The sequence below is a fragment of the Lissotriton helveticus genome, chromosome 9 (genome assembly GCF_964261635.1).
Source record: "Lissotriton helveticus chromosome 9, aLisHel1.1, whole genome shotgun sequence".
NCBI lineage: Eukaryota > Metazoa > Chordata > Amphibia > Caudata > Salamandridae > Lissotriton > Lissotriton helveticus.
In genome coordinates, this window is record NC_136070.1 from 66,745,928 (window position 1) to 66,763,166 (window position 17,239).

At 43.4% G+C, this 17,239-nt stretch overlaps 1 protein-coding gene across 4 annotated transcripts in view; it reads left to right on the forward strand.

Annotated features, from left to right (window-relative positions):
- Window positions 1-17,239, forward strand: part of PCNX1 (pecanex 1) — a 486,917-nt gene that overhangs the window by 301,905 nt on the left and 167,773 nt on the right. For all 4 annotated transcript variants that reach the window (XM_078659468.1, XM_078659469.1, XM_078659470.1 and 1 more), the window contains exon 19: window positions 5,982-6,074. In XM_078659468.1, the coding sequence (XP_078515594.1) occupies window positions 5,982-6,074 (93 nt within the window). The remainder of the gene's footprint in view (window positions 1-5,981; window positions 6,075-17,239) is intronic.

A 17,239-nucleotide genomic window follows, 5' to 3' on the forward strand; every position in this document is an offset into this window, starting at 1 on the left:
TAATTTATCCTTATGGTTGATAGTTAATGGTGACTAATGTTTGATTATGGAGGTGCTGTGGAAACTAGGAATGAATGAACTAATGAATAATAATTCTGTACGAAGTGCAACAGCTGCCCTAAGGTGTCCCGCATCAATGGAGAACGACCTGACCAAGTGCTCTGCTGATCTGAATTAATGAGCAAGGGAGAGCAGATAATCTTCATCCTCTTCTTGCAGAAGACCAGATGTTTGAATATGTGTCTCAGCTTCTTACATAAGTTGTTCCAGTGAGTATGAGTCAAAGTCAAGAAAGAGCATTCTGCTCTCTTGTGATGGAACATGGGCTCGGCCAAGCACTCATAAAATAGTTAGAACAAGTGCCATAAATTGCCTTGTTACCATTCAGAGTGTTGTAACTAAAAATAGCTTTTTCACTGGTTATCTTCGAGTAAGTGCATCTAGAATTTTACATAAGCGCCTTGAAATAAACTAAGTGCCAGATGTGCAGCTGTGTTTTGCCTGGATACTAAGGTAAGCAAAGCTAAACTGCATTCTCATAATCCACAATCTAATTTGTTGCCTTCAGATTGTGCAGAAACAGATGCCAGGATAACCATCCTTCTCTCTTCAACTAGATTCCAGTGTAAAACTCTTTCGGAATGTATTTTTTTAAATCCATCTCACTCTTCCTCGTCCTCAAGGGAAAAGAGGAGATGTCGTAGGAATAAAAAGAAAAACTCTTTTTCCAGAAGGTCAAAGTCCATGGAAGTCTACCTCATACTCTGCCTCTGTTTCATCCACTCCAGAGCTGGAGTTAGTGGCAGTGTAGGCTTGGACGTCGCCAACACCACCAGCACTGGCACCAATGAAATCTCTCTCTCTCAGTGCCTATTGTTATACTGGTGCCAGCATACCACTTTTCCTGGCGCTGACTACGGATCTGGCCTTTCTGAAGGCAATGCTGAACGTATTTGGGAGAGAGTCGGTCCTTTCTGGTGTGTCTGTCGGACCATAGGAGGCTCCCCTCTGCATTCCTCCTTCAGTGCTGAGCATTCTCCTGTAACTGTGCAGGTTCTTCCCAAAGCCGTCTGACCCGCGAAGGAGTTTCCTGCTCCGGTGTAGATGCCAAAGTCGATCCTGGCACCACTTCTGGTGTTGATTCTGAAGTTAACTGCTCCTCCACCACTTCCTCCCATCTTTCCTGCCGCCTGTGAAGAGGATTAAATTCAGGATAGAGGCTCAGTGCCTCCTGGACTGGAAGCAGAATTGCAGAGAAAACCCCAGGCTAAAAGGCAATATTGGGACACTATTCATACTCTCTTGGGCTCAGATTTGGACCGGCAATCTCCAATTGCTACGGGAACCTAATGAAAATGGGCTCCTTCCTTCCTCAGCTACATCAGATCTTTTGGGCCTTAATAATAATATGCTCAAGAAAGCAACTAAAGTGTTTGAACTTCCTCTCCCTTCAGTATATTCCTGCCTATCATCTTGACGGATGTGAAACTGTTGTTTGCCACCACTGCAGAGCCTTTGCTCCCTTTTAATGAGGCTCTTGTAGAAGCTGTTAAAGAGCCATTGCTTAAGAGCATCCCATGCCCTGAGGTGAACTCACCCATAACAAGACGCTACGGGCCAGCTCCTAGAAATCCAGCTTTCTTGTCTCTTCATCCCTCTGCAGAAAACGTTGTTGTTCATTCCTCCTCTACAATAAAGCTGAACCCGGGAGCCATTCCTGCCCACCTGCTAGACAGTGAGTCAGAAAAGCTAGAAAGATTGCAGAAGAAAACCTTTTCATTAGGCATTCTTGTTAAAGATCAACATGTGGGCAAATGTCATAGACTTCCGGAACCGCTATTCCTCTTTGCTCTTGATAGATTGGCAAAAAGGCCTGAAAGACTTTTACATATTCTATTTTGTTAGATCTACTCGCAAATCACAAAATAGAATGATGGGAAAGCTCTCTGTACAATTAGAACTAAGCATATGAACATCTGTCTTGTCCTGTACAATTATGGTCTGCTCTCTGTGCCATAGGAACGTAAGCTGGTTTTCACTGATGAGGCCCAACATGGGTGAAACATCTCCTTGTTTGGTGGTGTTATTGTATGTTTGTGGTGGTATTTCTATAACTTCAAGCTAGCTAGGAAGCAACAGAATGTTAAACACACAGCGGGATTCCAGAAGTAGGTTGCAAGGGATAGTTTCCAAACTCATTAGGTACATTCCTGTTGTGAGGTATGTAGAACGTTGTGAAGAGATTGATCTCAAATGTTTTCTAAATTGCAGAAGGGTCAGAGCAATTTTAATGTTGTTTGTGATGTGGTAACAGATTCTGGGCGCATGGATGAAGAAGTCCTGTCTTCAGGTCTTTTCCATGCTGTATTTTGTTCATCTCTAATCTTGCGATGTATTTGCTCCTAGTGTGGTGCAATCTGCCAGACGTGGTTAGTTTTTCATCCAGACAGGATGGGCTGTTGTGACTCATGGATTTGTTGGCATTGCAGCTGCTCTTGAATAGGATTCCTTCCTTGAGGAAGAGTCTGTGTTGTTCCATTTGTGATGTGGTGATATGGCTGCTTTCTTCAAGCCCCAGAGGAGTCAGTCGTGCCTCAGAATGTAGGATGCTTTTTTGGGGTAGTTAAGTCTTGGGGAGACCATTAAGTAGAAGGTTGCCTTTAACCAGCTTTTTAGCATTATTCATATGCCAGCTTCTAGAATGAAGGGTTTCACTTTTTGAGACACCCGCTCCCCGGTGCCATCCGGCATGGGTGGCGGGGCAGGCGCATGGGAGGGAGTGACAAGGGAGGTGGGGGGGGGAATGGTACGCAATTAAAAAAAAAATATATATATATAATAAATAAAAAACTTAACTTGCCGTGCCGGGTACCACGTCTCTGCTCTCCTAGTCAGACAAAACGATTCAAAAAGGGGGGTGGTGATGGACAGAGTATCTGAATTAAGCAGAACACTCCTACCCAGTCAAAAGATCAGGGCTTGATCCATCACCGTTTTTTAGCTCACTGCACCATCCCAGTTCAGAACCTGGCTACATGCAAATTAGTCTGTCCCTGGCCCAGTGCATCATGGGAACAGGGCAGACCAAACTACCAAGACAATTCTTTACTGGAAAGGAAACAAGCTTCCGGGGACCGGTTTCTGGCATTACAGCCGTCTTCGGCCCGGCTTGCTTGAATCCTGATGGTGCAGTGAGCAAGGGACTCACATCTGAGCATACCCTTCCACACTTGTGGTGGCCAAAACGATTCCAAAAGGGGGGTGGTGATGGACAGAGTATCTGAATTAAGCAGAACACTCCTACCCAGTCAAAAGATCAGGGCTTGATCCATCACCGTTTTTTAGCTCACTGCACCATCCCAGTTCAGAACCTGGCTACATGCAAATTAGTCTGTCCCTGGCCCAGTGCATCATGGGAACAGGGCAGACCAAACTACCAAGCCAATTCTTTACTGGAAAGGAAACAAGCTTCCGGGGACCGGTTTCTGGCATTACAGCCGTCTTCGGCCCGGCTTGCTTGAATCCTGATGGTGCAGTGAGCAAGGGACTCACATCTGAGCATACCCTTCCACACTTGTGGTGGCCAAAACGATTCAAAAAGGGGGGTGGTGATGGACAGAGTATCTGAATTAAGCAGAACACTCCTACCCAGTCAAAAGATCAGGGCTTGATCCATCACCGTTTTTTAGCTCACTGCACCATCCCAGTTCAGAACCTGGCTACATGCAAATTAGTCCGTCCCTGGCCCAGTGCATCATGGGAACAGGGCAGACCAAACTACCAAGCCAATTCTTTACTGGAAAGGAAACAAGCTTCCGGGGACCGGTTTCTGGCATCTCCTAGTCAGACAGGCACAGAAAGTACAGCGTTGAGATTGGTTTTGAGCGTCCTGGTTCAAGGCTCAACCAGGGAACGGGTGCCTGGGGTTGTTCTCCACACAGGCTGTAATGCAACCTGCATGGAGATGGGGGAAAATGCGCATGACTGGGTTGGGTGGCCGGAGAGGGCGACCAAATCTTCATTGCGCACTTAGGAATGGGCAAACCGCTCCTCCCCTGCCCTTCTCCGAGAGCAGAGCAGCCCCACCCACCGGCAAAGAGGCATGAAACATAGTATAATAACTCTGTTATTATCATTTTATGTTTCTTCTTCCTCGCACTGCTTAAAAGCAGTAGGGCAACGCTCCTCCGCCATAGCATGGAAAAAGTACCGAACATAGCAGCAACTGTAGAGTGAAGCTGTGTATTTTCATGTAGGATAGCGAAGCTTCAGTCCATGGTTGTTTTGTGCTTTAAACAAACCCACAGAATTCTGTCTGTGAGGTTGAGCTTTTTGTATGTGCGGATTACCTTGACACAGCAATTACCTTGCTTGGTCACTGGCAAGACCAGGATGTCTTAGGAAAGATAGCAAGCTCACCTCCTGTCTTGCGTATGTGCTCTGTTTGATGTAACCTGCAAGGATGGTATATGTGAAATTGGATATGAACACTGCTTATGCGATAGAGAGCATCTACTCTGTGTTGTATGATGGTTTCTGCTGTCAGGAGCACGGATGACTGTAGAATGAGTCCCGATGAGCCCAAGTTGCTGGGTTTGTACTTTTGGGGGAAGATATATGGTAATTAGTAAAATGAGGATGAAGGTAGGGGGGTATGCTGTACAAGTGAGGCATAGGTGTTAGATTGGTCTGCCTGCCAGTATGGGTAGTGCTTCATATTAGCTGGCTTGCGGTGCTGGCTAGGCTCTCTGTTTGGTGGTCATGAGTTTGATGATTGGGGCTTTTCAACTGTTTGTGTTGTTGAAAGAGGACAGAAGCGCCTTCTTAGGTGGTAAATTGTTGTGTGCTATAGACTGGGCACACTGACAAGGCAGATGAACTCTGGCTTTTCAGAGGGGACTGGGCCTGACAATTTTAACTGGACTTTCCATTTAGGCTGGTGCTAAAATTGATTTCCATTTGTTTGGTCCCCGTTGTAATGGTAGTGAGCAAAAAACAATGGTATTGAATGATGCGCCCATGGCAATTCCAATTGATTGTTAATTTGAACACTTCCATCAATTCTAAGTTACTTATAATAGTAATTCCTACCCTACTAGTCTGCCTACATGTATACAAAGACAGCCAATTGTCCCAAACATTTGCCTAGGTTAGGCTGCCACTAGCCATGTTTCGCTAAGGTTTTATATTTGAGGTCTGTAGGAACAATAGACATATAAGAGGGGTTGGTAGAAGGAAAAGAATCAGGGGGTCAAATGCATTATCCGGCAGTCTCACAGATGCCATAAGAGACTGTTGGTATGAACTACCAGTGTATTATATTTATTAATTAATTTAGTAGGGTTGGGGGAGTCTTAAGTTATTTTAAAAAATATTTTGTGCTTAGTCCAACTTATATCACAGATCTTCGATTAAGTGATGCTCCGTAGAGATGGCAAACTAAAAGCTGTAATAGGAAAAAATAAACTGGGCACTTGCTTACTGCTGGAACATACTGCTCAATGGAGTGCATGGGCTGAGGGTCCTTTTTTTTTTTTTGCACAATATAGCTTTACTTTCCAAGGTTTTTAAACAGTGTAATCAGTATGACAGTAATTATCAGTTAGTGGTTCTTCTTTTAATCCTATGACATGTTGATCTAAATTGTTGAATCATTTAGCTGCTTTAACTGTGTATCGGTTTCAGTTTAGATTAATATTGATCATTTACTTTTTCCAATGCTTTGTATATTTTTGTATTGTAATTCCCTTATGAAGGCCTAGTAATCAAAATAAATGTAGCTTCTCATCAGATATGATTCTAACCAATCTTTATTGAGGTTTATTTTACTATCCCTTCTTATGGGCAAAGTGGATTAGACTTTCTATGATGCCTAGGATCTATATGTGTACTCTGCCTTAGATTTCTTATATACAATATGAATCTTTATAAAAGATTAGTTGTTAAATATGTTCTAAGATAGTTTTGTCTCTCTTTAACAGAGTGAGCGTTTACAGTCCGACCTGGTTGTCTGCATCGTGATTGCTGTGTTGTATTTTGCTATACACGTCAGCACAGTATTTACGGTGTTACAGGTAAGTGATCTTTTGTATGGATCTGTCCAAGAACTCTTGGTACACCTTGTGAGCATAGTAGATTGAAAATCTTTTACAGATGGTCCATTGCAGGTCATAAAAGTATAATTCACTTTAGGCTGAGCAAATGTGAAGGAAAAACATTTAGGCTGCCTGGGAATTATATTATGGTGCCTGACTGCAAAACATTCTTTCTCTAGTTTTGGGTCTTTCATAAATCATATGCTTTTTTATTATTTACTGATTTAATGGCGGTATAGCCCGTCTGCCATTTTTTGTGCTTTTTTTCATCTGGCAGTTTAGATGTATAAATGTAAAAAGAACAGATGATAGATGGAATGCTGTTCAAAACAAACATTCACCCCCAGTCACAGATCTGGGTTAAAGCTATAGTTTTTTTTGCTCGCCATGCCATTCCAGTTTGGACCCAGCCATATGCAAATCAGTCTTGACCCTGCTCCCATGGGAACAGTCCAGCCAGAACTGCCGGGCCTGGCCAAGTCCTCCCTGGAGGGGAAACCAGGCCAGAGACTATCCTGAGAAAAGTGAAACAGGCTTAAAAAATATTTTACACGTTGTCTATAGACTTGTCTGATTCTGGCTGTCTGACCGATAAATATGGTTGTGCTCAAACAGCAACTCTATCTTTCAGTTACAAACTTTAACAAAGTTCAAACTAAAGGACCGGGCTCGCCTCATAATGGGTAATGGGTATTCTCAAGAGGTTGAATGACTGTGTCCAGGCTTCAAAAACGATTTTGGCAATTGCAAGGTTACTATGATCTCCTTTTAATGAATCTAGATTAGCATGTGTCCCTGGTCAAAGACAATCCAGATACCAGATCTACTTCTTCTTAAACATCACCCATGTACCAGTGGTGCCAGCAAATTTTACACTGCACCCACTTCCATAATAGGAGGCTTCTTATCCGCCAATTCATCTATAATAGCTGTTGCCAATAGTGAATGGCTAGTGCTTCCAGTCCAGAATTTCAACCTCATGTTGACTCTTGTTCACAGAATGCATGAATCTGTTCCAATGCTCGTATGTTCCACTCTAGACGGATTTCTTATTTGTCAGCAGTTTCAGTTGCAAGTCATGTCCAGTCTCGTGCAAACTCTGGGTCTCTGCAACATCAAGAAGTCGCCACTGACAATAAGCCAAAACATTTTACGGCTTGCCTTGAAGAACAAGATTGAAGTCGCATCCAGGTTGCCCAGTGCATTTGTAGCAGCAGTTAGCATGTTCTGTGCAAACAGAGAAATTACTCTGGGCAGCAGGATGTTCATTTAGACACACTTTGCAGGTTGCACATGCTGCCAAATCAGCAAGTACAGGATGTCAATTGAGTTCAGATGGCACTGAGAGGAAGGTAAGTCAAGCTGAGCTAACTGTTCAAGTTTACCCTACAATGTTGGCAAGGCTAGAAACACCCTTGATCAGTTACTGCCTTTCCAGAACCAGGGACATCTGTTTATCCTGACCACAAATTCTTTTTTTCGCCTGCAGCAGGACTGTTTATAAGAAGTCACTGGATCAAGGTTCGGCCCATAAATGTGCTTGAGCTCATAGCAGGGCATTTGGAGTTTTAAGCTGTTCTCAAGTAAACTAGGGACAGCCTTTCAGGGTCATGCAGACATAATGACTGCTGAGTCCTACATTTGTAAACAGGGACACTGAGTGGTTTCTTTAACTGGAGATGCAAGCTCTTTGAACTTACGTCATTGACTGCATAGTTCCCTCCAGGCTGATGGGAGGCATGTCAACGAACTAGGAAACCACAAGTTAGTGGGCATCTTTAAGGTGAGAGCCCTCACATAGATCTGTTTCCCATGGCACAGAAAACCAAATACTGTAGTGTTGACAAAAAGTGACCACTACACTGTAGGGGAAAACTGTGTTCGAGGCATATGGGCTGCAGATGGTACATTTATGAATAGATCGCCATCTGGTGTTGGGCTCGGATGATTGCACTTTGTTTTTCTCTTGGAGAAGTCTTTGTCGTCATAGATGACTCCTCCTCTTGGTGTTAGTGCGCATGGGCATCGGCTCCATCCTTAGATTGTTTTTTTCCGCCATCGGGTTCGGATGAGGATCGAAGCGCTCCGGACCGACTTCAACAAAGAAGGTTATAACCGGCGCGTAATCCTTTCCAAATCGACGGTATCGTTATCGAACGCGACTTTACTCCATACCGACGCGGTTCGAAGGACGACGACTACGAGAAACTCGACGTAGTCCAGCCCGGGGTCCATGGAAAGGACTCCATTCAAAAAATGTCCAACGTGTGGTGCTAAGTTCCCACACAAGGACCTACACGAGGTGTGCAACCTCTGCTTGTCCCCTGAACACGAATCCAGGGACTGTGAGGCCTGTGCAGCGTTCTCTTCAAAGTCGACGATTAGAAACCGTCGAGCCCGAAGACACGAGGTATCGAGAATGCAGTCACAAGCAATCCCGGAGCTGTTCGAGGACCAGCACCCAGAAGAGGAGGAAGAAGAGGCCGACGAGGCGGGGTCAGAAGCGGACGAGTCCGACGTCGAGGAAATCGACGTCCAACAAACCGTGAGTGACGACGTCCCTTTACCAAAGAACAGACCCCGCACGGTGTCGACCCCGCCCTCGAGCCCGGTCAGACAACCGAAAAAAGTTTCCAACGCCCCGCCTTCGAGCCCGGCAACGAAACAGAAACCGAAACACTCGGTCTCCCATCATAGTGGTTCCGGTTCCGATAAACGGACCACATCGACACCGAAGCACCAAGTCAAGGAAAGCTTGAAGTCGAAGCAGTCCATGTCGACACCAAAGCATGCTTCGGCGCCAAAAACACCCTCGACACCGGGGACATCTTCGATACCGAAGAAATCGGATCCGAACAAAATCTCGGCACCGAAAATACAAATGGACATTCAAAAGAAAAAACACCTTTCGGAACCGAAAACTACGGTACCGACACAGGAACACGGGACTGATCCTAAACAAAAGACTTTGTTTATTGACCCAAAGACTGGCAAGGTAGTCACAGAACTACCTAAAAAGAGGAAGAATGAACATTCGGACGACAAGACTCATCCGAAGAAGAGAACAATGGGGACGAATACAACTCCTCCCTCTTCTCCCAAACCTCACACACCATCTTCTCCTCTTCCTCACAATAGGCCAAATATTCCTCCCACACGACCATCTACACCTACAACAGATGTAGAGAGTGACACAGGGGAAGGGGAACATCCTGGGGATGACGAGGACACAATCCCAGAGGAGGCAGACCCATGGGAAGAGTATAATGTAGGGTCAGATAATGATACCGACCCTGAATCATATCCCTCAAAACCCTCACCTCCTGATGACAATACTGGGTTTGCACAACTCATTACTAGAGCAGCAACATATCATAAGGTAGACCTACATACAGAACCTCAAATACAGGACTTCTTATTAGAAACACTACCTACTGCACAAAGAACATCAGGAACACTACCAATGCTTAAGGGCCTTCTCAGTCATACATCAGAGATCTTCAAGGACCCAGTGAGGGCTAGGGTATTGAACCCAAGAATCGATAAAAAATATAGGGCAGCTCCAAAAGACCCAATATACATTAAAGGGCAAATTCCTCTAGACTCACTAGTGGTCACAAACGCTCGCAAGAGAGCAAACTCTTTATCTACAGGAGAAGCTCCACCTCCTGACAAAGAGTCCAAACTAATAGATGCCTCTGGCAAAAGAGTAGCATCTCAAGCGGCAAACTAGTTGGCGCATAGTTAATACGCAAGCGCTACTTGCAAGGCATGACAGAGCGCATTATGATGAATTAGAAAAACTCATCACACATCTCCCTAAAGAACATCAAAAGAGGGCAGATCAACTCATACAAGAAGGGAAGTTAATTACTAACACTTCAATAAAGTGCGCCCTAGACGCGGCAGACACTGCGGCAAGGTCTACAAACACAAGCATCATGTTAAGGAGACATGCATGGCTCAGAGTATCAGGGTTCAAACAAGAGGTACAAACATCGTTACTGAACCAACCTTTTGATGGGAAAACACTTTTCGGCACAGGGACAGATGAGGCCCTAGAAAAGATGAAGAAGGATACCGAAACGGCTAAATCAATGGGAGCATTGCAACAGCCGACACAAAGAGGTTCCTTTCGTAGATCCACCTATAGAGGAGGATCCAAAAATACAGGTACAAACCAGCAGCAAACCTCTTTTACACCTACATCACCCAGAGGTAATTCGAGAGGTAGCTACAGGGGTAACAACAACAAGGGTAGAGGTCGCGGAAACAACAACAACCGCAACTTTCCAACCCCAAAACAGTGACTTCATAAAGCTTCCCCCAGACCATATAACACCGGTCGGGGGACGCCTATCACAGTTCCTACCTGTCTGGGGAAAACATCACATCAGACAGGTGGGTAAGACAAATTATCCAACATGGTTATTGCCTAGAACTCACAGCTACCCCACCAAACATCCACCCCAAACAGCGTCCAATGAAGCAAGATCACCTGACCCTGTTAAAACAAGAAGTACTATCACTGCTAGAAAAGCATGCCATAGAGAAGGTTCCACAGCACCAACAAGGAACAGGAGTATACTCCCTATACTTCCTAATTCCCAAAAAGGACGGGTCTCTAAGGCCAATACTGGACCTAAGACCTCTCAACGCATACATAAATTCGGAACATTTCCACATGGTCACGCTCCAACAAGTACTTCCTTTACTGAAGAAAGGGGACTTTCTTTCTACACTGGATCTAAAAGACGCTTACTTTCATATCCCTATTCACAAAGCCCACAGGAAATACCTCAGGTTTGTGGTAGAAGGACAACATTATCAGTTCAAGGTCCTTCCATTTGGTGTCACAACGGCACCAAGAGTGTTCACAAAATGCCTGGCAGTGGTAGCAGCTCACCTAAGAAGACAACAAATTCATGTCTTCCCATACTTGGACGACTGGCTAATAAAGGCCAGGTCACAAGAGGAATGTCTTCAAAACACACAAAAGACAATTCAGCTACTACACCAGCTAGGGTTCACGGTGAACTACACAAAGTCACACCTACAACCAAACAAGGTTCAACAGTACCTGGGGGCTACTATAGACACAGAAAAAGCCAAAGTGTACCCCAACGCAGTCAGGATCCAAACAATGCTTACAATCATTCAAAGATTTCAGCCGCAACACTCACTAACAGCAAGAGTGTTCATGCAGCTATTAGGCATGATGTCATCCTGCATACTGCTAATACCATATGCCAAACTACAAATGCGTCCGCTACAAGAATGCTTAGCGACACAGTGGAATCAGGCTCAAGGGCAGATTACAGATCTGGTGTTGGTAGACGACCGCACACACCGCTCTCTGAAGTGGTGGAACATAACAAACATTGCCAAGGGGCGGTCGTTCCTAGAACCAATTCCACAGGTGACAATAACAGCAGACGCATCGCTCACCGGATGGGGAGCACATATGGACAAATACACAGTACAAGGAAGGTGGAGTGTGCAGGAAAGAACACTGCACATCAACCATCTAGAACTACTAGCAGTGTTTCTAGCATTGAAAGCCTTCCAGATACATGTTACCAACAAAGCAGTCCTGATCAGAACAGACAACATGACAGCAATGTATTATATTCAAAAACAGGGGGGGACGCACTCTCTCCAACTATCCAGACTAGCACAGGAAATTTGGAGATGGGCCATTCCTCAAAACATCTATCTGTTAGCCGAACACCTACCAGGAGTCCAAAACCAGATAGCAGACATCTTAAGCAGACAGTCGGAACAAATACACGAATGGGAACTGCACCAACAAATACTGCAGCCATTCTTCCAAAGATGGGGACAACCAGAGATAGACCTCTTTGCCACTCATCAGAACGCAAAATGCCAAAACTTCGCGTCCAGGTACCCACATCACCTGTCGCAGGGCAATGCGTTATGGATAAATTGGTCAAACAAATTTGCATACGCTTTTCCCCCTCTCCCACTAATTCCATTAGTGGTCAGGAAGCTGCAACAACACTCAATGACCATGATACTAGTGGCACCCACGTGGGCAAGACAGCCGTGGTACACCACGCTACTGCAACTCTCACAAGTGCCACACCAAAAATTACGAATTCTACCCATGCACCTTACACAGAACCATGGAGAAATAATGCACCCAGATCCAACTCAATTGAACTTAGCGATCTGGCTCCTGAAATCCTAGAATTTGGGTACTTAGATCTACCTCCAAATTGCATGGAGATAATTAAACAAGCGAGACGTCCCACCACTAGAGCATGCTATGCAGCTAAGTGGAAGAGGTTTGCTATACACTGTACTAATAACAATATCAACCCTCTGGACGTATCAACAAAGGAGATTATTTGCTACTTATTACACTTACAGCAATGTAATCTAGCGTACACATCTATCAGAGTACATCTAGCAGCTATAGCAGCGTACCTACAAAACAGGCAACACATATCACTGTTCAGAGTACCAGCTATAAAGGCATTCATGGAAGGCCTTAGAGTCATTCCACCAAGATTACCACCTTCACCAGTCTGGAACCTCAACGTAGTACTCACCAGACTAATGGGGCCACCCTTCGAACCTATGCATAGGTGCGAAATACAATTCCTTACATGGAAGGTGGCTTTCCTTATAGCCATTACCTCACTCAGGAGAGTAAGTGAATTACAGGCATTGACAATACAAGAACCATTCCTACAATTACACCAGAATAAAGTGGTTCTTAGAACAAACCCAAAGTTCTTGCCTAAGGTAATCTCAGCATTCCACATCAATCAGCCAGTGGAATTACCAGTCTTCTTTCCAGAGCCACAAACGGTGGCAGAAAAGGCTCTACATACACTAGATGTCAAAAGAGCCATTTTGTACTACATAGAAAGAACACAAAACTTCAGGAAAACTAAACAACTATTTGTAGCATTTTCCACAACACATAAGGGCAATCCTATCTCTAAAGCAGGCATCGCTAGATGGATTGTAAGATGTATACAAATATATGTTACATCAAAGCAAAGAGAACATTAACTGTTCCTCCTAGAGCTCATTCTACACGAAAACTAGGAGCATCTATGGCATTCTTAGGGAACATTCCCCTAGATGACATATGTAGAGCAGCAACTTGGTCTACACCACATACATTCACAAAACACTACTGTGTTGATGTACAGGCTGCACAACAAGCCAGAGTGGGCCAAGCTGTATTAAAGACTTTATTTCAAACAGTTGCGACAGACACTGGTGACCACCGCTAGGGAGGTAACTGCTTTACAATCTATTCATAAATGTACCATCTGCAGCCCATATGCCTCGAACGGAATATGCTACTTACCAGTATGCATCTGTTCTTGGCATAGAGGGCTGCAGAGTGGTACATGCCCTCCCAGCCTCCCCGGAAACCTGTGTCTGTCCCAACATTATCTTATTTAGATACACTTACATGGGCATATCTTTATGTACTATACTACACTACTCCATCTAACCCTACTATGGCAAAACAATCTAAGGATGGAGCCGATGCCCATGCGCACTAACACCAAGAGGAGGAGTCATCTATGACGACAAAGACTTCTCCAAGAGAAAAACAAAGTGCAATCATCCGAGCCCAACACCAGATGGCGATCTATTCATAAATGTACCACTCTGCAGCCCTCTATGCCAAGAACAGATGCATACTGGTAAGTAGCATATTCCTTATATTCCATGTTCAGCTGCATCTTGGGACTCTTTTCATCCATCAATTATATCCTGTTTTCAGTTATTTTTGGTAAATTCTGGTGTTTTTTTCTCACTTTTTTCAAAACCTTAAAAAACAGTAGTTTTCAGTGGTTGCACATCTTCGTGCCATTAAAAACTACAGAAACAGTGTTCTTCCAGTGTTTAATTTAATTGTAATTATTGCTTGCATCTTGCATTGATAGTGCATGTGTATAGATAGCGTGTGCACAGGGTATATGAGGGCCAAATACATTTTTACTGCACCAGAATGGACTACAAACTCAAAAGCATTCTTTAACTCTGGAGATTGTAAAGATGCTTTCAGGGTACCATATAGCAAGTGACAAGGATCTCTTACACTTCATCTCAGGTATCGATTTTGACTGACCATCATACAACTTTTTCACATACTTCGCTGAATTACCGCAAATACAACCAATATAACTCCAATCTTTATTGAAGTTGGTAGGATCTTTTTTAAGCAGCATTCCAAGTGACACTGGTTCCATGTTTACCAAACGTCTGGTGTCACGTTTTCACCACTATCTCAGATGCTTGGTGACATTATTTTCGCATATACCTGTCATTACATCTTGCATTGAATGTTTAAAGCCTGGAGTGTTTGGCAATTCATCTACAATAAATACTGACTCACTAGAAAAGGGGGCTGATGTATCAAAGGATTTCACCCATTCCTTGTCTGTGGGTAAATGTGATGGTACATATTAGGACATATTCTTATGAAACTAGCAATTTTACCTATCAGTGATATCAAACGTAGCCAAGTTATCAAATATAATTTTGATATTTCCTGATTCTCTACAGTTTATAAAATAACTAAATAAGACCTAAAACATGCTTCTAAACACTGCATCTTTAGACCAAAAACCACAAAACTGAAAAAAGCAGAAGGAAGAAAGAGAGAATGTTTTAGTGGCATCCCTAAACAACAAACCTCAAGCAGAATAATGTTAGCCCAGTCTTTCTTGATGCTACCTTGTATAATAAAGTTACATTGTATTTGCCCCTTCAGGAAGAAATAAAAATTTCTCTCTCACTCATCTTTTCCTTTCTTTGAATGGCACTTAAATTGTGGTTGCAGAGGTGTTTTTTCAGTGTTTTTATGTTGACACTGGTGATGGCTATTCTTTTACTTTCAGTTGGGTTTCATCAGTTATTATAGGTTTAAACCTAAAACCAGATAGCAATTAGGTGTATAATTATACACCTAATTGTACCCAGGAAAAGATGGAAATGGTGGCCCTGCCTGGACCTGACAGTACCGGTTCAGAGATCTGAATATTTACATCTACTTGCACAAGATCAGAGTTCATTCAGGACTGTTAACTTGCGATTAAGTCCGGATTATGCACCACAATCTGGCTCTGTGAACCTGTAAGCATTGTTCTGGAATAATTATAGAGTGGGTGTCTAGACATTCCTCCTGAATATAAAACAATTTAGCAGTCTTTTACGTGGACATAAACCAACCAGACGGGCATATTTCATGAAATAGGGAAAAGGTCTCTGTATGGTGCAAAGAATAGGTTGGCCCAGTAACCTTAGACCCAAGGCCCAAGACCTAGCTCCATTTGATATGGACGCATCCCTTGGGGTTATTTTGTGTGAGCTCAGTCTGCAGCTAGAAGTAATGGAATACCTACTTTGGTGTTTGGCTCCTGTTGCAAAGCTGACAAGAGAGCTTAGTGTTTCCTATCCAAAGCAATGTGGCATATTTTGAGTATAAAGGCCAAATTAAAAATGGTTTTCTAGCACTCCGCCTACATTCCAGCAGTTGTTGAAGATGCATGCAATAGTCATAACCAAATTGATGTCAATATTAATAAACGCTCAACAACAGCCAATGACTCTCCATATTTTGGAAAAAAGTTGGCCGACTGCAAACATGCCATCTCCTAATGACTGATCTTGCATAAACATTTCTTAAAATGAAGCCAACATAAGGTTTATGAAGATTTGCATCACATTCCACGAGAGGGACGGTGGTGAGCCTCTGTTGTGCATACCTATGTAAGATGTTGCCAAAGCTCCCTAGCGCCTGATGTTGCACATGGCACAGCTTAGTGGACCCCAGGTAACCTGGTGAGGAGCTAGATAGATAGTGATATTCTCTTCATAAGGTATGAGAATTATTTAAATTGTCTGTCCTGTTTATCTGAATTTAAAAGATTGGAAAGAAAGTGGTAGAAGATGTGTCGCGGAAAGCATCTATGTAATGTTTTTATGCATTGCTGACATGTTAGTTGCTCCCTAAAAGAATTAGCCATTCTAGCCCATCATTTAATGTTTACATTTTTATTGATAAAGCACCTACAAAATCAGTTGAGGCGCCAGCAATGGAAAGTGAACTCAGGATCTGATTTGATCAGTCTGTGTACTAATTTTGCCCTGTATTTGGCCCCTGCTTCGAAGTAATATTTGTATGTATTCATTCTAGAATTTTTGTAAAGCATTACTAATCACCCACTGGTAGTCTCAGCATTACGACACCCCCACCAGAACGGGTGCGCAAGAAAATGGAAATGGTAGAGCATAAAACTGAGATGTCGGCAGGCCAGTGATGCATGGCCAACTCTAATGCCCATCAGCAGTGATAGGACAGGAGGCATTGATGCAGCACCTGCCTGAGGGATAACAAGCCAGGTCCAAAAGACACACCCAAGAAGGCAAGGATTTACATGCATGCTGCAGGAAAGCACACACAGGGAAGAATCCCACCAGGAACGAACAATAAGAAAATGAGTGGTTGGAATAAATTTTGCGTGAGGGAAAAATTCTGATTTTGTGTGTTAGGGACTTTCAGGCCAGTTTTTATCTGTTAGCAGAAAAATGTCTCGGACACTGCCTTCTGCAGCCCTCGCGCAGCAATGAATATTGGTTTCATGTTTTTTAATGCAATATTTGCAGTATGTTTTACATAGAGAAGGCCCGTGGGATAGGGACATAGGTGTTGCGTTAACAAAGAATAGCGATCATCAAAACAAAGGTAAGGCTTATAACTTTATTTACAGTTGCACATCTTTTGGTGTGTGTATAGGGCCTGCTTTATTTACGGAGGCGACCTTGGCAAAACGCAGTTTCATGGCGCTTTGAGAGTGACTGGCTAAGTGTCAAAGTGTAATTAATAGTTTATAGTGTTATGGGTTTTTTATGTGAAGGAAGATAATTGAAATTAAGTAACTTCAGTTGGCCACGTCTTTAAAGTCTGTGGCCATGTTAAATAACAGGGTAAATGTGGAACTTACAAGCTACCATTAACTACAGACAACCAATGGAAGTGTGGGTTTCATCTCCTTTTATAAATAGACCTGTTGCAAATTCAAGGTGCACTACATTTCATCAAATGTTTGCCTCTGTGTGTATATGGATATACATTTCTGCTTATCCAC